A 25049-nucleotide genomic window follows, 5' to 3' on the forward strand; every position below is an offset into this window, starting at 1 on the left:
GACATAATAGTATTCTGATTTGTCAGTCCTGATTGAAATGTATACATAATTAGTCATTATTGATAACAATTCCCTTAACACTAGTTAATCATATGGCATACAACTCGTCCTTCTTCTTACCAGAGAGATGTTTGTTTCTGTCGGCTTGATACGCGAAGAAACCGGGTCGCTGTACTGACTCTGATAACATATCCCGAGTGAGGCATGTTTCCGTGAAACAGAGAATGTTACAATCTCTGATGTCTCTCTGGAAGGCAACCCTTGCTCAAATTTCGTCTACCTTGTTGTCAAGAGACTGGACATTGGCGAGAAGTATACTCGGGAGTAGTGAGCGATGTGCCCATCTACAGAGCCTGACCAGAAAACCGCTCCATCTGCCCCTTCTGCGGCACCGTTCTTTTGGGTCGCCTACTTGGATCTGATCCATTGTCCTAGGTGGTGGTCCAAACAGAGGATCCGCTTCGGGAAAGTCGTATTCCTGGTTGTAATGTTGGCAAGTTGATGTTGCTCTTATATCCAATAGTTCTTCCTGGCTGTATGTAATAAGACTTAAGATTTCCTGGGGTAACAATGTAAGAAATAATACAAAATACTGCATAGTTTCCTATGAACGCGAAGAGAGGCGACCATCTCTGTCTGCGCCATCTTCAATAGGGCTGCTGTCGGCGCCATCTTCAGATCGGGCTGCTGTTCTCATACCAGACTGAATTGAATAAAAATATCTAATAGGGTCCCAAAATATTGGGACTTTACATTTAAGAGGTTAAGAATCAATGGGTATATATTATTAATTTATAAGTGAAAAAAATGGATGTCATTTGTTAGTGGCCTATGATCCTGTTAAAACAATGTATGTGTGGGGACTCTGGCCTTTCACTAAAATGTAGAAGTAGTATGTGAATTCACCAATAGGCTGGGCAGGCAACAATATCAGCAGAGGTGGGACCAAGTCATTGTTTTACAAGTCACAAGTAAGTCTCAAGTCTTAGCACTGAAGTCCCAAGTCAAGTTCCAAGTCAAGACAGGCAAATCCGAGTCAAGTCTCAAGTCAAGACCGTCAAGTATCAAGTCACGTCTCAAGTCAAGTCTCAAGTCCTAAACTTTGAGTTTCGAGTCCTAAACAAGTCATAATGTGCTCTTCACCAAATGTAATACAATTTCATATTTTTAACTTCTTGATTCTACTTGAGACGCATATGTCTCAAGTAGGCACCTGGAAATGCAAATGCGCTACGCTAAATGCTAAATGTACTCGTTAAAACTCAAACCTTGATCAAAATTCACAAGCAGGGTATTGAATTAAAGCTACACTCGTTGTGAACCTAGCCAACAAGTCAGATTTTTAAAATGCTTTTCGGCGAAAGCATGAGAAGGTATTATCTGATAGCATGCACCACCTCAAAATGCCTGAATGCGACATAAACAAAGACTCTGCTTATCCGACGCAGCACAAAACGCAGAAATAAAATATAAAACATTCATTACCTTTGACGAGCTTCTTTCTTGGCACTCCTATATGCCCCATAAACATCACTATTGGGTCTTTTTTTCGTTTAAATCGGTCCATATATACCCAAAATAGCTTTCTATGGAAGCTGTGTCATTCAGAAAAAAACATTGTTTTTAAACGCTGCGTCATTTTTTAAAATTAAAAAAGTCGACGATAAACTTTCACAAAACACTTCGAAATCCTTTTGTAATCCAACTTTAGGTATTAGTAAACGTTTATAATCTATCAAAATGATTACAGGGCGATGTATATTCAATAGCTCCTCGTCTGCAAATCAATGGCTGCCATAGTCCACATTTACAGCGTCCTGGTGGAGACTGGAAGAAACGGAAGCCAGATAGTTGGATTTTCCAACAAAAAATTCAATTGAAAATGACGACAATGGCGACATCGTGTGGAATTTGTATGAATTGCATGCAGGACGATATTAAATTTTGTCCTCTTTTAATTAACAACCCATGAAAGTGACTTATGGAAATTATTTTTAGCTTTCAGAGAGCAGTTTTTCTTGCGTTTTTCAATGAAACACACGATCTGTTATAGTCACAGCCGTGATTTAACCAGTTTTAGAAACTTCAGAGTGTTTTCTATCCACACATACTAATCATATGCATATACTATATTCCTGGCATGAGTAGCAGGACGCTGAAAAGTTGCGCGATTTTTAACAGAATGTTCGAAAAAGGAGGGGGTAGAAGTAGAAGAGTAATAGTTAGTATATTACATTTACACAAATCATGAATGCTTTTAAAAATATCTATATATTTCTTACTTTCCAAATAAACATTATATTTCCATGGAAATACATGGATAGCCATGAGAAAGACCCCCCCAATAGAGATCGAGGCGCAATCGGGCGCAATCGGGCGATGTAGGCCTGTACACAATCGGCCAACCTTACACACACACACACACACACACACACACACACACACACACACACACACACACACACACACACACGCACACACACACACACACACACACTCTCTCTCTACAGTAGGCTAACGTATGTCAATGGTAGTAACATCAGGCAGGATTTAGGCTACCAACTGCCTAGCCAGCTGTAGCTCAATCTTGAGTGCAATGATCACGTTCCCGCACTGACTGACTATATGGAGGCTCATTGATTTAACGTTACGTTAGCCTACATGATACACTAGTAAAGTAATAAAATATATAGCTGTCGGCTATATTAGCCACGAATTACCGTTCTTCGTGCAGCTTCAAATGTCGAACAAAGTTGGAAATTGCTGCGCCTCCGTCTGTAATTTTCTTCCCGCATGTTTTGCAAGTTGCAATCTGTTTTTTGTTGATACAGCATCGTCTTTTTATCCAGAAATAATAATTTTGCGTATCATCTTTCCAAAGGTTCCATCTGAATTCACCCGCCGACGTTCCTCTGCACTACCACGCACAACTTTTTCTCAGCTGGCACAATTTGATTGGCTGCTGTCCAATTGCAACTATAATCCGTAAAATGAAGAGTTGATGCCCTGCACATTTTTTTTCATAGTATAATTTTTTATATTTGGGCTTGGGGAGGGTATCAAGTCAGGTCGAGTCATAAGGCTCAAGTCCAAGTCAAGTCACGAGTCATTGGTGTTAAAGTCAAAATCGAGTTGCAAGTCATCATATTTGTGACTTGATTCTGACTTGAGTCCAAATCATGTGACTCGAGTCCACACCTCTGAATATCAGATCTCTTATTTATGTGCACCATGTACAATGAAGACACAGTTTAGTGGGGTGGCAGGTAGCATAGTGGTTAGAGCATTAACAGTAACAGCAACAGAAAGGATGCTGGATCAAATCCCCGAGCTGACAAGGTAAAAATCTATCCTTCTGAACAAGGCAGTTAACCCACTGTTACCCGGTAGGCTGTCATTTTAAGTAAGAATTTGTAACTTCTTGGAACTCTGGGGGCGCTATTTCATTATTGGATAAAAAAACGTTCCCGTTTTAAGCGCGATATTTTGTCACGAAAAGATGCTCGACTATGCATATAATTGACAGCTTTGGAAAGAAAACACTCTGACGTTTCCAAATCTGCAAAGATATTGTCTGTGAGTGCCACAGAACTGATACTACAGGCGAAACCAAGATGAAATTTCAAACAGGAAGTGCACCCAGATTTTGAAGGCGCTGTGTTTCAATGAGTCCTTATATGGCTGTGTATGGGTCACGAATGAGCTTAGACTTCCTGTCGTTTCCCCATAGTGTCGACAGCATTGTGACGTATTTGTAGGCATATCATTGGAAGATTGACCATTTTACACTACATATACCAACCAGGTGGTCGCTTGGTGTCCTCCGTCGCAATTATTGCGTAATCTCCAGCTGCATGTATTTTTCTGTTTGCTTCCGAGGAGAAACCCAACTGCCACAAATGATTTATCCTCGAATAGATTTGTGAAAACACCTTGAGGATTTATTCTAAACAACGTTTGCCATGTTTCTGTCGATATTATGGAGTTAATTTGGAAAAAAGTTCAGAGTTGTAATGACTGAATTTTCGGGTTTTTTTCTTTTTCCAAACGTTTTCCAAACGTGATGAACAAAACGGAGCGATTTCTCCTACACAAATAATCTTTTTGGAAAAAATGAACATTTGCTATCTAACTGAGAGTCTCCTCATTTAAAACATCCGAAGTTCTTCAAAGGTAAATTATTTTATTTGAATGCTTTTCTTGTTTTTGTGAAAATGTTGCCTGCTGAATGCTAGGCTTAATGCTATGCTAGCTATCAATACTCTTACACAAATGCTTGTGTAGCTATGGTTGAAAAGCATATTTAGAAAATCTGAGATGACAGTGTTGTTAACAAAAGGCTAAGCTTGTGAGTGAGTATATTTCTTTCATTTCATTTGCGATTTTCATGAATAGTTAACGTTGCGTTATGGTAATGAGCTTGAGGCTATGATTACGCTCCCGGATACGGGTTTGCGCGACTCAAGAAGTTCTGACTTGCCTAGTTAAATAAATGTTCAATAAAAAAAAAAAAGTTCAACTAATTGAAGCCTCTGAAAAAAGGAATGGTTTCCCAGACCCAGATTAAGTATAGTCCTGGACCAACCACTGGCAGGTATTGTTGACAGGCTACCTTGTTAGCTTCAGTCTGAATGAGGGTGTAACATAACAGTCTGAGGAGAGGTCATTGTTGGCAGCCTGGCCATTGTTGGCAGCCTGGCCCCGATCTGTTTGTGCTATCGTTCCAACTCCTTGTCATGTATGGAATGACAAGGAGCTGAATGTTAGCACAAACAGACTAGGACCCAGGCTATGTAGTTAGGGCTCTGTTGTTTTTCCTGACCATATGATCTAACCAGGGAAAACAGAGAATAACTCAGGACGCCATGTCCTAGCTATAGTCTAAAACCTAGGCCCAGAGCTTTTTCTGTTCAGGTAAAATTAAGGGCCCTTATTTTCTCTCTGGGCTTCCTTAGGCCTACAGTACACTTCCCCCCCCCCAAAATGGCATCCTATTCCCTATATCAGGGCTATTAAACTCTTACCCTACGAAGTCTGGGTCCTGCTGCTTTTCTTTTCTGTTCTACAGGACCTGATAATTAGTCCCTGATTAGAGGGGAACAATGAAAAAAGCAGTGGAAGTGGCTCCGGGGTCCAGAGTTGAATAGGGTACCATTTGGGATACAGTCAAGACCAGCCGTGCCTCTACAGGAGCCCTTCAGGTCTCCACAGGTTACTAGCTGCATTAATTGGTTCCCAGGGAACGAGGTGATAGAGTGGACTAATGACATGGTACCTAATTACTCAATAAACATGTTTCTTACAGTCTTATTATTGGCTTCTGCTTTCCCCGTGGTAAAGTGTGGATGGAGTACATTAACCAACGTGTCTTATTGGATTGTTACATTCTGTAGGTCAAACATATCTCACAGTGACCCCGGAAAAACAAGATACCTTTTATCTCAGTAAAGGTATCTGGTCCAGACAGAATATAGTTTGTTTTCATACTAAAGTATTTCCCAAGATTTCTCTCTAAAAATGTCAAACAATCATGTACCCACTGGGCCCATTTTCCATTAGTGATGGACCTAATGGTGGGCTATAAGGTGGGCTTACCTTTTACACATTTACATAAATGTATTGTTGATTGATATCTTGCATATCTTGATTTATTTATGTTTACACAAAGATTTTTATGTGTTTACACAGGTGGTCTAATTCTGATAATTTGCCAATAACTTGTCTTTTGACCAACCAGATCAGATATTTTGCCAATAATAAAGATCAGAATTGGACTTGCTTTGTGAATGCAGCCTTAGAAACTTCAATTTAAGAGAGAAATTCAAAGTCATGAACTTCTCCTGTTTATATTTGATTTATATGACAATATTTCATAAATTAGCAAATGTTTTACATTTACCATCCTCACCCCCATTAATTTTTGTGACTAGCCTAAGTAACAAAACACAAGTCAACATCACAAATATCGAACAATCAGGACGGAAAAGGTCACACTAATGTCTAGCTTATGTTTTAGGGTACAGACCTAAGGGTAGTATGTTTTTACAAGCCTGTCTGATTTTAGCCATCCTAACTCCATACACAATAGGATTTAAAAGTGGCTGGCACATGAGATAGTACACTGATAAAAAAGTGTGAAGTACAGTTGGAACATTTCTCATAGGGCTATCAAATCTACTTTGGAGCAGAGTTAAGAAACAGCCGAAAGAGAAGTTGAGCAGCGAGGCCAGATGAGGAGAACAGGTGCTGAAAGCTTTCTGTCTGGTCTCGATGGAAGATTTCAAACAAATGGTCAGAATCTTAATATAAGAGAACACAATAGTAATTAAAGGGACAGCGACAGTCAAAACAATACCACAGAGTCCAGAGATGTTATTAACTGTCGTGTCTGAAGTTGAACAGGCAAGTTTAACTACCAGGTAGTTGTCACAATACACTTTGTCCATGAGGTTTCCACACAATCGCAAACGAATGGTTAAAGACAGTTGTATGGTGAATTTTACAAAAGAGTACAACCATATTACACAAATTAAAATACACACCTTGCTGGGTGTCATGATGACGTTATACTGTAGTGGATAACATATAGCAAGGTACCTGTCGTAGGACATGACTGCTAAATTGATGAATTCAGTAGATCCATATGTGTACAAGACAAATATCTGTATGTAACAGCACACAGTGGAAACTGTATGGTCATCTGAAACCAAATGAGTCATGAGAGCCGGAAACAAACCAGTGGTACCATACAAGTCATTTACAAACAAACTGCACAGAAACAGATACATGGGTTCATGAAGGCTCCTCTCCATACATATAACCACAATAAGCACTGTGTTCGCAAAAACTATGGAGACGTATAAGACAGTTATTATAATGAAATACAAGTACTTTAAGTGTCCAATGTCACTATATCCAGCTAGGATAAATGACGTGAATTGTGTTGAGTTCATAATTTTCCCAATAGTACCTATAGATGTATTTGGAGATATAGTTAGTTCACAAGACAAGTACAACAGTGTCTATCAGGTGACACAATCTATCTCTTATTGACACCTCATAATTGCTTCATTCTTATAATTACCACTGATTATCAAGACTCATTGCATCATTGCCACAGCATTACTCTTCAAAGGTATTCCATGGAAAAACATTGTTACCTGTGGTTGTAATGGACATTGAGTAGAACATACGGCAAACGTCATTCACCGTGTAAATTCAATAATATTCATATTTTGAATAACAAATACAATTGACACACTCTCAGCTTACAATTTTTTGCTTTACTGTTAAACTTGCATACGCTCCAACTATATTGTGAGAATGAAACAGGATGCTAGTCTTGCAGAGCTGTGGTGCGGTAATTCTCCCTGGCATAAGTCACATATAACTCACCAGAGACCAGGGTTCAATCCCTGTGCCCACCTTTCTCACTGATTCTCCCTCTTGCCTGACTCCTCCTCTAACTTCCTTACTGTCTGAATGAAGAGTCAAAACATCAATAAAAATACGTACATATATCTTTAAAACAGAATTTAAGTCTAGATCACCTGGTATCTTTCTCCAGACTGCCGTTGTGTGGACATAGATCTACTGTATGTTCTGTGTCAGTGGACTATTCCACACTAAAGTACTGTCAACATCCCTGACCTTTTATACCCTTTAAAGGAAGAAAAAAACAGTATACAGCAGTGTGTTTACTTGAATTCCAATGACACAAATAATTAAATTGTTATGGTGTGACTTTCAGTGTCCCATGGGTGGTTAGGTCAGTGCAGTGGCTGCTCAGCCGATAAGAAAAATAAGTAGCCTGCAAGATTTTCTCTCCGCTGCCAAATCCCACTTAGGGACCCCAAAAGGCAAGAGCCGGCCCTGGACCAGGTTGTGTTGCAAGGTCCATCCTCATATTCATTTAATCTGGATCAGTTAAATTGATAATAGAGTGTGTGTGAGTGTATGTGTGTGTGTGTGTTAGTGATGTGCGGGTTGACTCATTCCCTGTGGTTATATCAGTGGGACAGGCGGGTTTAAAGTGAGGAAATAGAAAACAATAGCCTACCTTAAAACATTAAAACATGTATAATTCCTGTGCAATTTATATCTATCTATAGGTGACATTGAGGTTTTTCATTCCTTATTTTAGGCTATATCCCATGTATGTAAGCCTAAGCTTTAGGGCCAAACATTAGGCATACCAAATAGCCTACATGCCAATCACCAAATGCTTTTGGGAACGGGCAGAGAAAGTAAAGCGAACAGAAAGAGAAGTGAGGGCCAGAAAATTAATGTTTGGGAAATATTTGGTGAAGTGGTAAAAGAGGATTTTAGCAGTGTTAGTTAGCTATGTTATGTGTAAGGATTGTGAGGTGATATACAAATTTGACAGTCACAAATCAAATCAAATTGTATTTGTCACATACACATGGTTAGCAGATGTTTATGCGAGTGTAGCGAAATGCTTGTGCTTCTAGTTCCGACAATGCAGTAATAACCAACGAGTAATCTAACTAACAATTCCAAAACTACTACCTTATACACACAAGTGTAAAGGGATAAGGAATATGTACATAAAGATATGTGAATGAGTGATGGTACAGAACGGCATAGGCAAGATGCAGTAGATGGTATCGAGTACAGTAAATACATATGAGATGAGTATGTAAACAAAGTGGCATAGTTTAAAGTGGCTAGTGATACATGTATTACATAAAGATGCAGTAGATGAGATAGAGTACAGTATATACATATGAGATGAATAATGTAGGGTATGTAAACATTATATTAAGTAGCATTGTTTAAAGTGGCTAGTGATATATTTTACATCAATTTCCATTATTAAAGTGGCTGGAGTTGAGTCAGTATGTTGGCAGCAGCCACTCAATGTTAGTGGTGGCTGTTTAACAGTCTGATGGCCTTGAGATAGAAGCTGTTTTTCAGTCTCTCGGTCCCAGCTTTGATGCACCTGTACTGAACTCACCTTCTGGATGATAGCGGGGTGAACAGGCAGTGGCTCGGGTGGTTGTTGTCCTTGATGATCTTTATGGCCTTCCTGTGACATCGGGTGGTGTAGGTGTCCTTGAGGGCAGGTAATTTGCCCCCGGTGATGCGTTGTGCGGACCTCACTACCCTCTGGAGAGCCTTACGGTTGTGGGCGGAGCAGTTGCCGTACCAGGCGGTGATACAGCCCGACAGGATGCTCTCGATTGTGCATCTGTAGAAGATTGTGAGTGCTTTTGGTGACAAGCCGAATTTCTTCAGCCTCCTGAGGTTGAAGAGGCGCTGCTGCGCCTTCTTCACGATGCTGTCTGTGTGGGTGGACCAATTCAGTTTGTCTGTGATCTGTACGCCGAGGAACTTAAAACTTACTACCCTCTCCACTGCTGTTCCATCGATGTGGATAGGGGGGTGTTCCCTCTGCTGTTTCCTGAAGTCCACAATCATCTCCTTCGTTTTGTTGACGTTGAGTGTGAGGTTATTTTCCTGACACCACACTCCAAGGGCCCTCACCGCCTCCCTGTAGGCCGTCTCGTCGTTGTTGGTAATCAAGCCTACCACTGTTGTGTCGTCCGCAAACTTGATGATTGAGTTGGAGGCGTGCGTGGCCACGCAGTCGTGGGTGAACAGGGAGTACAGGAGAGGGCTCAGAACGCACCCTTGTGGGGCCCCAGTGTTGAGGATCAGCAGGGTGGAGATGTTGTTACCTACCCTCACCACCTGGGGGCGGCCCGTCAGGAAGTCCAGTACCCAGTTGCACAGGGCGGGGTCGAGACCCAGGGTCTCGAGCTTGATGACGAGTTTGGAGGGTACTATGGTGTTAAATACCGAGCTGTATTCGATGAACAGCATTCTCACATAGGTATTCCTTTTGTCCAGATGGGTTAGGGCAGTGTGCAGTGTGGTTGAGATTGCATCGTCTTTGGACCTATTGGGGCGGTAAGCAAATTGGAGTGGGTCTAGGGTGTCAGGTAGGGTGGAGGTGATATGGTCCTTGACTAGTCTCTCAAAGCACTTCATGATGACGAAAGTGAGTGCTACGGTAGTCGTTTAGCTCAGTTACCTTAGCTTTCTTGGGAACAGGAACAATGGTGGCCCTCTTGAAGCGTGTGGGAACAGCAGACTGGGATAGGGATTGATTGAATATGTCCGTAAACACACCAGCCAGCTGGTCTGCGCATGCTCTGAGGGCGCGGCTGGGGATGCCGTCTGGGCCTGCAGCCTTGCGAGGGTTAACACGTTTAAATGTTTTACTCACCTTGGCTGCAGTGAAGGAGAGTCCACATGTTTTGGTAGCGGGCCGTGTCAGTGGCACTGTATTGTCCTCAAAGCGGGCAAAAAAGTTATTTAGTCTGCCTGGGAGCAAGGCATCCTGGTCCGTGACTGGGCTGGTTTTCTTTTTGTAATCCGTGATTGACTGTAGACCCTGCCACATACCTCTTGTGTCTGAGCCGTTGAATTGCGATTCTACTTTGTCTCTATATTGACGCTTTGCTTGTTTGATTGCCTTGCGGAGGGAATAGCTACACTGTTTGTATTCGGTCATGTTTCCGGTCACCTTGCCCTGATTAATAGCAGTGGTTCGCGCTTTCAGTTTCACGCGAATGCTGCCATCAATCCACGGTTTCTGGTTTGGGAATGTTTTAATCGTTGCTATGGGAACGATATCTTCAACGCACGTTCTAATGAACTCGCTCACCGAATCAGCGTATTCGTGAATGTTGTTGTCTGACGCAATACGAAACATATCCCAGTCCACGTGATGGAAGCAGTCTTGGAGTGTGGAATCAGATTGGTCGGACCAGCGTTGAACAGACCTCAGCGCGGGAGCTTCTTGTTTTAGTTTCTGTTTGTAGGCAGGGAGCAACAAAATGGAGTCGTGGTCAGCTTTTCCGAAAGGAGAGCGGGAGAGGGCCTTATATGCGTCGCCGAAGTTAGAATAGCAATGATCCAAGGCTTTGCCAGCCCTGGTTGCGCAATCGATATGCTGATACAATTTAGGGAGTCTTGTTTTCAGATTAGCCTTGTTAAAATCCCCAGCTACAATGAATGCAGCCTCAGGATATGTGGATTCCAGTTTGCAAAGAGTCAAATAAAGTTCGTTCAGAGCCATCGATGTGTCTGCTTGGGGGGGAATATATACGGCTGTGATTATAATCGAAGAGAATTCCCTTGATAGATAATGCGGTCGACATTTAATTGTGAGGAATTCTAAATCAGGTGAACAGAAGGACTTGAGTTCCTGTATGTTGTTGTGACCACACCACATCTCGTTAACCATAAAGCATACGCCGCCGCCCCTCTTCTTACCAGAAATATGTTTGTTTCTGTCGGCGCGATGCGTGGAGAAACCAGCTGGCTGCACCGACTCCGATAGCGTCTCTCCAGTGAGCCATGTTTCCGTGAAGCAAAGAACGTTACAGTCTCTGATGTCCCTCTGGAATGCTACCCTTGCTCGGATTTCATCAACCTTGTTGTCAAGAGACTGGACATTGGCGAGAAGTATGCTAGGGAGTGGTGCACGATGTGCCCTTCTCCGGAGTCTAAGATGACCTGGGGTACCAATGTAAGAAATAACACGTAAAAAAAACAAAAAACTGCATAGTTTCCTAGGAACGCGAAGCGAGGCGGCCATCTCTGTCAACGCCAGAAGTTAGGGGAATTGTAGCCTACTGTTCAGATGGGTTAAATGAAAACTGGAATCTATTACCGCTCACATAGCCTTAATATTAACTTAACCCTTGTGTGGTGTTCGGGTCTGTGGGACCCATTTTCAATGTTTACTAAAATAAAAAAATAAAAACATTTCATTTCATTTCCTGATACTCACTGGCCTTGGCTCATTTTCTGCGAAGAACATGTCAAATACAGTGCCTTGCGAAAGTATTCGGCCCCTTTGAACTTTGCGACCTTTTGCCACATTTCAGGCTTCAAACATAAAGATATAAAACTGTATTTTTTTGTGAAGAATCAACAACAAGTGGGACACAATCATGAAGTGGAATGACATTTATTGGATATTTCAAACTTTTTTAACAAATCAAAAACTGAAAAATTGGGCGTGCAAAATTATTCAGCCCCCTTAAGTTAATATTTTGTAGTGCCACCTTTTGCTGCGATTACAGCTGTAAGTCGCTTGGGGTATGTCTCTATCAGTTTTGCACATCGAGAGACTGACATTTTTTCCCATTCCTTCTTGCAAAACAGCTCGAGCTCAGTGAGGTTGGATGGAGAGCATTTGTGAATTGCAGTTTTCAGTTCTTTCCACAGATTCTCGATTGGATTCAGGTCTGGACTTTGACTTGGCCATTCTAACACCTGGATATGCTTATTTTTGAACCATTCCATTGTAGATTTTGCTTTATGTTTTGGATCATTGTCTTGTTGGAAGACAAATCTCCGTCCCAGTCTCAGGTCTTTTGCAGACTCCATCAGGTTTTCTTCCAGAATGGTCCTGTATTTGGCTCCATCCATCTTCCCATCAATTTTAACCATCTTCCCTGTCCCTGCTGAAGAAAAGCAGGCCCAAACCATGATGCTGCCACCACCATGTTTGACAGTGGGGATGGTGTGTTCAGGGTGATGAGCTGTGTTGCTTTTACGCCAAACATAACGTTTTGCATTGTTGCCAAAAAGTTCCATTTTGGTTTCATCTGACCAGAGCACCTTCTTCCACATGTTTGGTGTGTCTCCCAGGTGGCTTGTGGCAAACTTTAAACAACACTTTTAATGGATATCTTTAAGAAATGGCTTTCTTCTTGCCACTCTTCCATAAAGGCCAGATTTGTGCAATATACGACTGATTGTTGTCCTATGGACAGAGTCTCCCACCTCAGCTGTAGATCTCTGCAGTTCATCCAGAGTGATCATGGGCCTCTTGGCTGCATCTCTGATCTGTCTTCTCCTTGTATGAGCTGAAAGTTTAGAGGGACGGCCAGGTCTTGGTAGATTTGCAGTGGTCTGATACTCCTTCCATTTCAATATTATCGCTTGCACAGTGCTCCTTGGGATGTTTAAAGCTTGGGAAATCTTTTTGTATCCAAATCCGGCTTTAAACTTCTTCACAACAGTATCTCGGACCTGCCTGGTGTGTTCCTTGTTCTTCATGATGCTCTCTGCGCTTTTAACGGACCTCTGAGACTATCACAGTGCAGGTGCATTTATACGGAGACTTGATTACACACAGGTGGATTGTATTTATCATCATTAGTCATTTAGGTCAACATTGGATCATTCAGAGATCCTCACTGAACTTCTGGAGAGAGTTTGCTGCACTGAAAGTAAAGGGGCTGAATAATTTTGCACGCCCAATTTTTCAGTTTTTGATTTGTTAAAAAAGTTTGAAATATCCAATAAATGTCGTTCCACTTCATGATTGTATCCCACTTGATGTTGATTCTTCACAAAAAAATACAGTTTTATATCTTTATGTTTGAAGCCTGAAATGTCGCAAAGTTCAAGGGGGCCGAATACTTTCGCAAGGCACTGTAACACATTTACATTGAGTGTACACTGTGCACCCCCCTACACATTTATGTTGCATATGTGGTGTTCGGGTCCACCCGAGGGTAATAAAGGTGTGGGAAAGTATGTGTGTAGGTAAAAACAAGTAAAAATTCAACAAAAAGGTTTGTTGCGTGCCTTCACTCTGTCTTCCTCCACCCTGGGCCTGCTGTTTCAACAAAGCACCTGTCTGTCTCCCTCCCTGTCTGCCTGTCTCCCACTTTTCTCCCACTCTTTACCCTTTGTAGTGTGTGAAACAACATTATTTCGATACGTTGTAAAAAATAAATCTGTATTTTCCCACACTCTACCCCAGCCGTGCAAATTGGGGGAGGGGCTCAACAAATAAATAGATTTGCATGTGTTGCTCTTTACCACAATCAATCAGTATGGAAAAAATAATCACTGTTCAGAGGGCCTGATAAAAAACATTTGTAGAGAAAGAAGTGCATGTGGAAGGAGTGTCTTCCCAAGGAATGAGCCACCCTGCAAGGCTGCCAATGCCATAAAGATGCAACCAGGGCCGACGCAGATCGCGGTTACTCATGTGAAGGACATAAAGTATTTTTTTGTACTGTTCATCCCAGACACCATCCAGAAAATCATTCTGGACTGTACTAATTTGGAGGGCGTGTTTTTGGAGAGAGATGGAAGGTGATGGTCAAAACTAGGTTTCATGCATACTTTGGGGTTTGCATCCATCAGTAACACACTACGCCGCCAGCGACTCAAATCCTGCAGTGCCAGACGTGTCCCCCTGCTTAAGCCAGTACATGTCCAGGCCTGTCTGAAGTTTGCTAGAGAGCATTTGGATGATCCAGAAGAAGATTGGGAGAATGTCATATGGTCAGATGAAACCAAAATATAACTTTTTGGTAAAAACTCAACTCGTCGTGTTTGGAGGACAAAGAATGCTGAGTTCCATCCAAAGAACACCATACCTACTGTGAAGCATGGGGGTGGAAACATCAAGCTTTGGGGCTGTTTTTCTGCAAAGGGACCAGGACGACTGATCCGTGTAAAGGAAAGAATGAATGGGGCCATGTATCGTGAGATTTTGGTGAAAACCTCCTTCCATCAGCAAGGGCATTGAAGATGAAACGTGGCTGGGTCTTTCAGCATGACAATGATCCCAAACAAACCGCCCGGGCAACGAAGGAGTGGCTTCGTAAGAAGCATTTCAAGGTCCTGGAGTGGCCTAGCCAGTCTCCAGATCTCAACCCCATAGAAAATCTTTGGAGGGAGTTGAAAGTCCGTGTTGGCCAGCAACAGCCCCAAAACTGTTTGCTCTAGAGGAGATCTGCATGTGAAAACCTTGTGAAGACTTACAGAAAACGTTTGACCTCTGTCATTGCCAACAAAGTATTGAGATAAACTTTTGTTATTGACCAAATACTTTTTTTCCACCATAATTTGCAAATAAATTCATAAAAAAATCCTACAATGTGATTTTCTGGATTTTTTTTCTCATTTTGTCTGTCATAGTTGAAGTGTACCTATGATGAAAATTACAGGCCTCTCTCATCTTTTTAAGCGGGAGAACTTGCACAATTGGTGGCTGACTAAATACTTTTTTGCCCCACTGTACCTACACGTACGCTACGGTCACAAGACGCAGGCCTCCTAATTGTCCCTAGAATTTCTAAGCAAACAGCTGGAGGCAGGGCTTTCTCCTATAGAGCTCAATTTTTATGGAATGGTCTGCCTACCCATGTGAGAGACGCAAACTCGGTCTCAACCTTTAAGTCTTTACTGAAGACTCATCTCTTCAGTGGGTCATATGATTGAGTGTAGTCTGGCCCAGGAGTGTGAAGGTGAACGGAAAGGCTCTGGAGCAACGAACTGCTCTTGTTGTCTCTGCCTGGCCGGTTCCCCTCTTTCCACTAGGATTCTCTGCCTCTAACCCTATTACAGGGGCTGAGTCACTGGCTTACTGGTGCTCTTTCATGCCGTACCTAGGAGGGGTTCATCACTTTAGTGGGTTGAGTCACTGATGTGATCTTCCTGTCTGGGTTGGTGCCCCCCCCTTGGGTTGTGCCATGGCGGAGATCTTTGTGGGCTATACTCGGCCTTGTCTCAGGATGGTAAGTTGGTGGTTGAAGATATCCCTCTAGTGGTGTGGGTGCTGTGCTTTGGCAAAGTGGGTGGGGTTTTATCCTTCCTGTTTGGCCCTGTCCGGGGGTATCATCAAATGGGGCCACAGTGTCTCCTGACCCCTCCTGTTTCAGCCTCCAGTATTTATGCTGCAGTAGTTTATGGGGCTAGGGTCAGTTTGTTATATCTGGAGTACTTCTCCTGTCTTATCCGGTGTCCTGTGTGAATTTAAGTATGCTCTCTCTAATTCTCTCTTTCTCTCTTTCTTTCTCTCTCTCGGAGGACCTGAGCCCTAGGACCATGCCTCAGGACTACCTGGCATGATGACTCCTTGCTGTCCCCAGTCCACCTGGCCGTGCTGCTGCTCCAGTTTCAACTGTTCTACCTGCGGCTATGGAATCCTGACCTGTTCACCGGACGTGCTACCTGTCCCAGACCTATTATTTGACCATGCTGATCATTTATAAACATTTGAACATCTTGGCCATGTTCTGTTATAATGTCCACCCGGCACAGCCAGAAGAGGACTGGCCACCCCTCATAGTCTGGTTCCTCTCTAGGTTCCTTCCTAGGTTTTGGCCTTTCTAGGGAGTTTTTCCTAGCCAACTTGCTTCAACACCTGCATTGTTAGCTGTTTGGGATTTTAGGCCGGGTTTCTGTACAGCACTTGTACAAATTTAATTTAATTTTATTTGGTATGGAAACTGCTCTGCCTCCGACCGCAAGGCACTAAGGAGGTTAGTGTGTATGGCCCAGTACATCACTGGGGCCAAGCTTCCTGCCATCCAGGACCTCTATAAGGCCCAAAAAGTTGTCAAAGACTCCAGCCACCCTAGTCATAGACTGTTCTCTCTGCTACCGGAGCACCAAGTTTAGGTCCAAGAGGCTTCTAAACAGCTTCTACCCCCAAGTCATAAGACTCTTGAACATTCAATCAAATGGCTACCCAGACTATTTGCATTGCCCCCCCCTTTACACTGCTGCTACTCTCTGTTTTTATCTATGCATAGTTACTTTAATAACTCTACCTACATGTATATATTACCTCAATTACCTCGACGAACCGGTGCCCCCGCACATTGACTCTGACCCGGTACCCCCCTGATATTTTGCTACTGCTCTTTAATTACTTGTTACTTTTATTTATTTTTCTTATGTTTTTAAAAGTATTTTTATAGATTTTGTTTACTGCATTGTTTTGTTGTTTTGATTTAATTTGATTTTGATTGCTCTACCTTTATTTAGCCCTCATTAGCCTCAGTCATAATGCAGTGTTGGTTTTGATCACGTTCCATACGCTTCTCCTGTTTTGTTAATCTGCCTGATTCTTATCATTAAACTCACCTTTTTCACCTGCTTCATGACTCCCAGCGAATACGTTACACCGCTGCCTGGAAAAATGTATTAGCTTGTATTTAATTTGAGCCACAATAATGTGTTTGTATTTTGTTCCATACAGGTCATTGGTCACTTTGAATATTTCCCCAGCCATGTTAACTCTTCCACCACATTTGCTGGATTGGTTGAACAGTGCAGAAGAGAACCTCCCCCAACAGCCTTTTTCACTCTCGTCAGGACCAGAATGAAAGAAACGCCACTCAGCCGTTTTTTTACGCCTGCTATAGTTGAAGTCAGAAGTTTACATATACTTAGGCTGGAGTCATTAAAAATAATTTTTCAACCACTCCACAAATTTCTTGTTTAACAAACTATAGTTTTGGTAAGTCGGTTAGGACATCTACTTTGTGTATGACACAAATCATTTTTCCAACAATTGTGTACAGACAGATTATTTCACTTATATTCACTATCACAATTCCAGTGGGTCAGAAGTGTACATACACTAAGTTGACTGTGCCTTTAAACAGCTTGTAAAATTCCAGAAAAGGATGTCATGGCTTTAGAAGCTTCTGATAGTCTCATTTACATAATTTGAGTCAATTGGAGGTGTACCTGTGGATGTATTTCAAGGCCTACCTTCAAGTTCAGTGCCTCTTTGCTTGACATCATGGGAAAATCACAAGAAAACAGCCAAGACCTCAGAAAAACCATTGTAGACCTCCACAAGTCTGGTTCATCCTTGGGAGCAAATTCCAAATGCCTGAAGGCACCACGTTCATTTGCACAAACAATAGTACGCAAGTATAAACACCATGACACCACACCTGACATACCGCTCAGGAAGGAGACGGGTTCTGTCTTCTAGAGATGAACGGTACTTTGGCGCGAAAAGTGCAAATCAATCCCAGAACAGCAGCAAAGGACCTTGTGAAGATGCTGGAGGAAACAAGTACAAAAGTATCTATATCCAAAGTATAACGAGTCCTATATCGACATAACCTGAAATGCCGCTCAGCAAGGAAGAAGCCACTGCTCCAAAACCGCCATAAAAAAGACAGACTTCGGTTTGCTACTGCACATGAGGACAAAGATTGCACTTTTTTGAGAAATATCCTCTGTTCTGATGAAACAAAAATAGAATTGTTTGGCCATAATGACCATTGTTATGTTTGGAGGAAAAAGGGGGAGGCTTGCAATCTGAAAAACACCATCCCAACCGTGAAGCACGGGGCTGGCAGCATCATGTTGTGTGGGTGCTTTGCTGCAGTAGGCACTGGTGCACTTCACAAAATAGATGGCTTCATGAGGGAGGAAAATTATATTGATATATTGAAGCAACATCTCAAGACATCAGTCAGGAAGTTAAAGCTTGGTCGCAAATGGGTCTTCCAAAAGGACAATGACCCCAAGCATACTTCCAAAGTTGTGTCAAAATGGCTTAAGGACAACAAAGTCAAGGTATTGGCGTGACCATCACAAAGCCCTGACCTCAATCCTATAGAAAATTTGTGGGCACAACTGAGAAAGCATATGCGAGCAAGGAGGCCTACAAACCTGACTCAGTTACACCAGCTCTGTCAGGAGGAATGTACAACAATTAACCCAACTTATTGTGGGAAGCTTGTGGAAGGCTACCCGAAACGTTTGACCCAAGTCAAACAATTCTTAGGCAATGCTACCAAATACTAATTGAGTGTATGTAAACTTCTGACCCAATGGGATTGTGATGAAAGAAATAAAAGCTGAAATAAATAATTCTCTCTACTATTATTCTAACATTTCACATTCTTAAAATAAAGTGGTGATGTCACACCCTGGCCATAGAGAGGCTTTTATTCTCTATTTTGGTTAGGCCAGGGTGTGACTAGGGTGGGCATTCTATGTTCCTTTTTCTATGTTTCTTTATTTCTTTGTTTTTGGCTGGGTATGGTTCTCAATCAGGGACAGCTGTCTATCGTTGTCTCTGATTGACAACCATTCTTAGGTAGCTCTTGCCCACATGGGTTTTGTTTTCTGTTGAGTGTTTGTATTGAACTGTTTCTGTTTTGTTCATTCACTGTTGTTTTTTTTGTATTTTCAGTGTTCTATTCCTATTAAACAATATGAACATGTACCACGCTGCACCTTGGTCCTCACCTTCCTCCACCAACAGCCGTTAAAGGTGATCCTAACTGACCTAAAACAGGGAATTTTTACTAGGATTAAATGTCAGGAATTGTGAAAAACTGAGTTCAAATGTATTTGGCAAAGGTGTATGTAAACTTCCGACTTCAACTGTACATTAGGTTAGGGTGACACAAATGAGAGAACACCTCACTCGGACCATTTTAGTCCCCATAGCAGAGCTGTTTAGACTAGTTTTCAAGTTATCTAGACAGGTTAGTGACTATAACCGTTTTACTGTTTTGTATGTACAAACGCTTCCAATTTGCAAAGACACGCACAAGAAACACCCACACCAAAGCACGCCTCCAATACACTAACCGCTTTGGCTGTTAACTAACATGCTATTTGACATTCACAAATAACTTTGTGGTGTAATTTATTTTCTCAAAGCCACACTGCCCCCACAAGACAAAGTTACACTTTCAAATTTGGTGAACTTCCTAACCATGCATGGCAGGTGAGCATTTTACATATAGAATGAAGTCTTTGATGGAGGATCTTGCCATTCAAGGTTAGATCCCCCAGTGGTGGCTGAATACAGGTGAATTACTACAAAATGTTAAACTTTAACAAGAAACTCAATGCAGAGAACTGGCAACCTTTTTCTTGCACTTGTATGTGCTACTCTATTTTTGCAAAACAAACATAGCTATCCCTGCCACTGAAATAAAATGGTTGTGCAAAATGTAGATCTGTATAGTAGGATATTTTTTGTCCTCCTAACCTAATAGAAAAAGCATAACACTTCCACAGAGGGAAGGAACAGAAAAGCTACAATCTATGGTTGGCTAGCTAATATGTCAATCCAACTCAAAATGCAAGGTTTATCCAATCACAAGTGTAAATCATTTGACTCTGCCTATTTCGAGGTTAGTCCCTCATATTTGAAAGTTCCTCTGTTTCTGTTTCTGTTACTGCCTGAAGCTATACACAGCCTATAAGACAGTACAAATACATCATTTTGAATGGTCAGAATGTTATTGTAGACAATCCTTTTGTCAGAATATGAATAGAGAATATATGTTCAAATTTGAGAAACATTTGTGTCGTGATTAAATTAAATTGAAATTCTGAATGAGATATTTCTGTTCAGTATTCCTGTATCTTCTTTATGCAATTTATATCACAAAAAAATTTGTAGGCTACATTCAACCATACTTTCTTGTTACATACACATTCTTGTTTTTGCATCAATGAAACAATGAATTGCCTTCAAATGCGATTGTGATGATCCATTTATTTTGAGAAATACACTAAGGAAGAGGCCTGCTTAAGAACATAGATGCGTTATAACTCTACAACCCCCTAAAATGTAAATGATTTTACAGTCCTGTAACCACAAGCATTATTGACATCATTTTATTTTCAGAGTATTTAGAATAAAGCACCCAGTGGGGGAAAATACACTATATATACAAAAGTATGTGGACACCCCTTCAAATTAGTGTATTCGGCTATTTCAGCCACACCCTTTGCTGACAGGTGTATAAAATTGAGCACACAGCCATTCAATCTCCATAGACAAACATTGGCAGTAGAATGGCCTTACTGAAGAGCTCAGTAAACTTCAACGTTGAACCATCATAGGATGCCACCTTTCCAACACGTCAGTTTGTCAAATTTCTGCCCGGCTAGAGCTTCCCCGGTCAGCTGTAAGTGCTGTTATTGTGAAGTGGAAACGTCTAGGAACAACAACAGCGCCGCTGTAAAGTGGTCGGTCACTAAAGCTCACAGAACGAGACCGCCGAGTGCTACAGCCCTTAGCGAGTAAAAATCGCCTGTCCTTGGTTGCAACACTCACTACCGAGTTCCTAACTGCCTCTGGAAGCAACGTCAGCACAATAACTGTTAGTTGGGAGCTTCACTAAATGGGTTTCCATGGCCGAGCAGCCGCACACAAGCTTAACATTACACTGCACAATGGATTGAGTTGTGCTAAGCTCTCTACCATTGGAATCTGGAGCAGTGGAAACGCATTCTCTGGAGTGATGAATCATGCTTCACCATCTGTCAGTCCGACGGACAAATGTGGGTCTGGTGGGTGCCAGGAGAACGCTACCTGCCCGAATGCAGAGTGTCAACTGTAAAGTTTGGTGGAGGAGGAATAATGGTCTGGGGCTGTTTTTCATGGTTCAGGCTAGGCCCCCTAGTTCCAGTGAAGGGAAATATTAACGCTACAGCATACAATGAAATTCTAGATTATTCTTTGCTTCCATCATTGTGACAACAGTTTGGGGAAGGCCCTTTCCTAATTCAGCATGACAAGTTTTTTAATAAAAAAATGTAATATTTTATTTAACTAGGCAAGTCAGTTAAGACCAAATTATTATTTACAATGACGACATACCCCGGCCAAACCCAGACGATGCTGGGCCAACTGTGCACCACCCTATGGGACTCCCAATCACAGCCGGATGTAAAGCAGCCTGGATTTTAACCAGATACTGCAGTGACACCCCTTGCACTGAGATGCCGTGTCTTAGACCACTGCGCCACACGGGAGAACAATGCCCCTCGCACAACACAATGTCCATACTAAATTGTTTGTCGATATCGATGTGTAAGAACTTGACTGGCCTGCATAGAGCCCTGACCTCAACCGCATCGAACAACTTTGTGATGAATTGGAACGCCGACTGTGAGCCAGGCCTAATCGCCCAACATCAGTGCCCGACCTCACTAATGCTCTTGTGGCTGAATGGAAGCAAGTCCCCGCAGCAATGTTCCAACAGCTAGTGGAAAGCCTTCCCAGAAGGGTGGAGGCTGTTATAGCAGAAAAGAGATGAGAAACTACATGTTAATGTCCTTGATTTTGAATGAGATGTTCGAAGAGCAGATGTCCACATACCTTTGATTATGTAGTGTGTATATTGAAGAGGAGCATTGCATATTGCTGTTCTTCATTGGAAAGTAAATACCTCCATAAGGAGTCACAAAATTGCACTATTGACTACACCCTTTTCCCGTTACAGTATAGTGCACTACTGGCTCTGGTCAGAAATAGTGCACTAAATAGGGAATATGGTGCAATTTGCTCAAGAAGTGTGCTACAATTAATCAATTCTTGATATATTTGTGAATCACTTTACCAGAAGAGGGTGATATACAGAACCAGTCAAAAGTTTGGACGCACCTACTCATTCAAGGGTTTTATTTATTTTCACTATTTTATACATACTTTAACAGAAAAGTGTTAAACAAATCAAAATATAATTTAGATTTTAGATTTTCAAAGTTGCCACCCTTTGCCTTGACGACAGCTTTGCACACTCTTGGCATTCTCTTAACCAGTTTAACCTGGAATGCTTTTACCAAAAGTCTTGAAGGAGTTCCCACATATGCTGAGCACTTGTTGGCTGATTTCCCTTCTCTGCAGTCCAACTCAGCCAAAACCTTCTCAATTGGGTTGAGGTCAAGTGATTGTGGAGGCCTGGTCATCCGATGCAGCACTCCATCACTCTCCTTCTTGGTCAAATAGCCCTTACACCGCCTGGAGGTGTGTTGGGTCATTGTCATGTTGAAAAACAAACGATAGTCCTACTAAGTGATAACAGGATGGGATGGTGTATCGTTGCAGAATACTGTGGTAACCATGCTGGATAAGTGTGCCTTGAATTCTATATAAATCACAGACAGTGTCACCAGCAAAGCACCCTCACACCATTAAACCTCTTCCTTCATGCTTCACGGTGGGACCTCACATGCGGAGATCATCCGTTAATTCTGCATCTCACAACCAAAAATCTCAAATTTGGACCAAAGGACAGATTTCCACCAGTCTAATGTCCATTGCTCATGTTTCTTGACCCAAGCAAGTCTCTTCTTCTTTTAGGTGTCCTTTAGTAGTAGTTTATTTGCAGCATAAAGGCCTGATTCTCGCAGTCTCCTCTGAACAGTTGATGTTGAGATGTCTGTTACTTGAACTCTGTGAAGCATTTATTTTGGCTGCAATATGAGGTGCAGTTAACTCTAATGAACGTATCCTCTGCATCAGAGGTATCTCTGGGTCTTCCTTTACTGTGGCGGTCCTCATGAGAGCCAGTTTCATCATCGTGCTCGATAGTGCTTCTTGAAATTGTCCAGATTGTCTGACCTTCACATCTTGCGGCGTTAGGTAGCCTAGTGGTTAGATCGTTGGGTAACCTGTAACTGAAAGATTGCTAGATCAAATCCCCAAGCTGACAAGACAAAAATCTGTTGTTCTTCCCCTGAACAAGGTAGTTAACCCATTGATCCCCAGTAATAAGAATTTGTTATTAACTGACATGCCTAGTTAAATAAATATAATGTTTTTTTTGTTTAAAAATAAATAGATGATGGACTGTCGCTTCTCTTTGCTTATTTGGACTGTTCTTGCCATAACATGGACTTGGTCTTTTACCAAATCTTCTGTATACCTCCCCTACCTTGTCACAACACAACTGATTAGCTCAAACGCATTAAGAAGGAAAGAAATCCCACAAATTAACAAGGCACACCTTAATTTAAATACATTCCAAGTGAATACCTCATGAAACTCGTTGAGAGAATGCAAAGAGATTGCAAAGCTGTCATCAAGGCAAAGGGTGGCTACTTTGAAGAATCTCTCTTTGATTTGTTTAACACTTTTTTGGTTACTACATGATTCCATATGTGTCATTTCATTGTTTTGATGTCTTCACTATTATTATACAATATGGTGGTAAAATAAATGGTAAAACAATTGTAAAAAATAAAGTAAAAACACTTGAATGAGTAGGTGTTCTAAAACTTTTGACTGGAAGTGTAAATATACATAAAAATAAACGGAAATATCACATTCACATAAGTATTCAGACCGTTTACTCAGTACTTTGTTGAAACACCTTTGGCAGCGATTACAGCCTCGAGTCTTCTTTGGTATGACGCTACATGCTTGGCACAGCTGTATTTGGGGAGATTCTCCCATTCTTCTCAGGTTGGATGGGGAGCGTCGCTGCACAGGTACTTTCAGGTCTCTCCAGAGATGTTCAATCAGGTTCAAGTCTCGGCTCTGGCTGGGCCACTCAATGACATTCAGAGACTTGTCCCGAAGCCACTCCTGCGTTGTCTTGCATGTGTGCTTAGGGTCGTTGTCCTGTTGAAAGGTGAACCTTCGCCCCAGTCTGAATAGGTTTTCATCAAGGATCTCTCTGTACTTTGCTCATCTTTCCCTCGAACTGTTGTCGCTTTGTTATTATGGAGAATTGTGTGTAGATTGAGGACATTTAAAAAGAAAAATCCATTTTAGAATAAGGCTGTAACGTAACAAAACATGGAAAAAGGGAAGGGGTCTGAATACTTTCCTAATGCACTGTATAAATCATATATATTTATGCTCCAGACACCGACATTGCTCGTCCTAATATTTCTGTATTTCTTAATTCCATTATTTTACTATTTTAGATTTGTGTGTATTGTTAGATATTACTGCACTGTTGGAGCTAGTAACACAAGCATTTTTCTACACCAGCAATAACATCTGCTAAATATGTGTATGTGAGCAATACATTTTGATTTGCTACAATTGCTTACTCTATTCTTGGAATATTTGTAAATAATTTTCACAGAAGAGCGCGATAGATAAAACAAATGATGGGCCATTTAACCTTGCAACAGTTTTGCCAGATTTTAACTGTATTTTTGTTGACTTCTGATATAAATCAGGAAGTCTCCCTGTTGTGTAAGATCATGTAACTAACCTCTCACATCAATGCTTTTATGTGTATTTCACTTTCTAAAAACTGCCCACTCGAATCTGATTAAGTCCGTATGTGATAGGGTTAAAGACAGGTGGTATAACAAGGAATTGTACAGCCATTGCACTACGCTTATTGAGAGTAATATTTACATTACTAATCCATCCTTGCAAAGTGTCACAAAGGGTAACTGTGATGAAAATAACCATTGTCAATAAATGTGGCACACATGTCTGTGTGAACTTAATCCTTCCC

At 41.6% G+C, this 25049-nt stretch overlaps 1 protein-coding gene across 1 annotated transcript; it reads right to left on the minus strand.

Moving 5' to 3' along the window:
• Positions 1 to 6005: 6005 nt before the first annotated feature.
• On the minus strand, positions 6006 to 6953 carry LOC139386100 (olfactory receptor 11A1-like). Its single transcript, XM_071131525.1, has one exon. It carries the CDS (start codon positions 6951 to 6953, stop codon positions 6006 to 6008), a length of 948 nt encoding a protein of 315 aa, XP_070987626.1.
• Positions 6954 to 25049: the final 18096 nt, after the last annotated feature.

The sequence above is a fragment of the Oncorhynchus clarkii genome, chromosome 27, assembly GCF_045791955.1.
Source record: "Oncorhynchus clarkii lewisi isolate Uvic-CL-2024 chromosome 27, UVic_Ocla_1.0, whole genome shotgun sequence".
NCBI classification, from domain to species: Eukaryota; Metazoa; Chordata; class Actinopteri; order Salmoniformes; family Salmonidae; genus Oncorhynchus; species Oncorhynchus clarkii.

What these genes read in the sequence shown, in the direction of transcription:
- LOC139386100 (XM_071131525.1), bottom strand. Translation starts at nt 6,953, where the DNA reads ATGAACTCAACACAATTCACGTCATTTATCCTAGCTGGATATAGTGAC.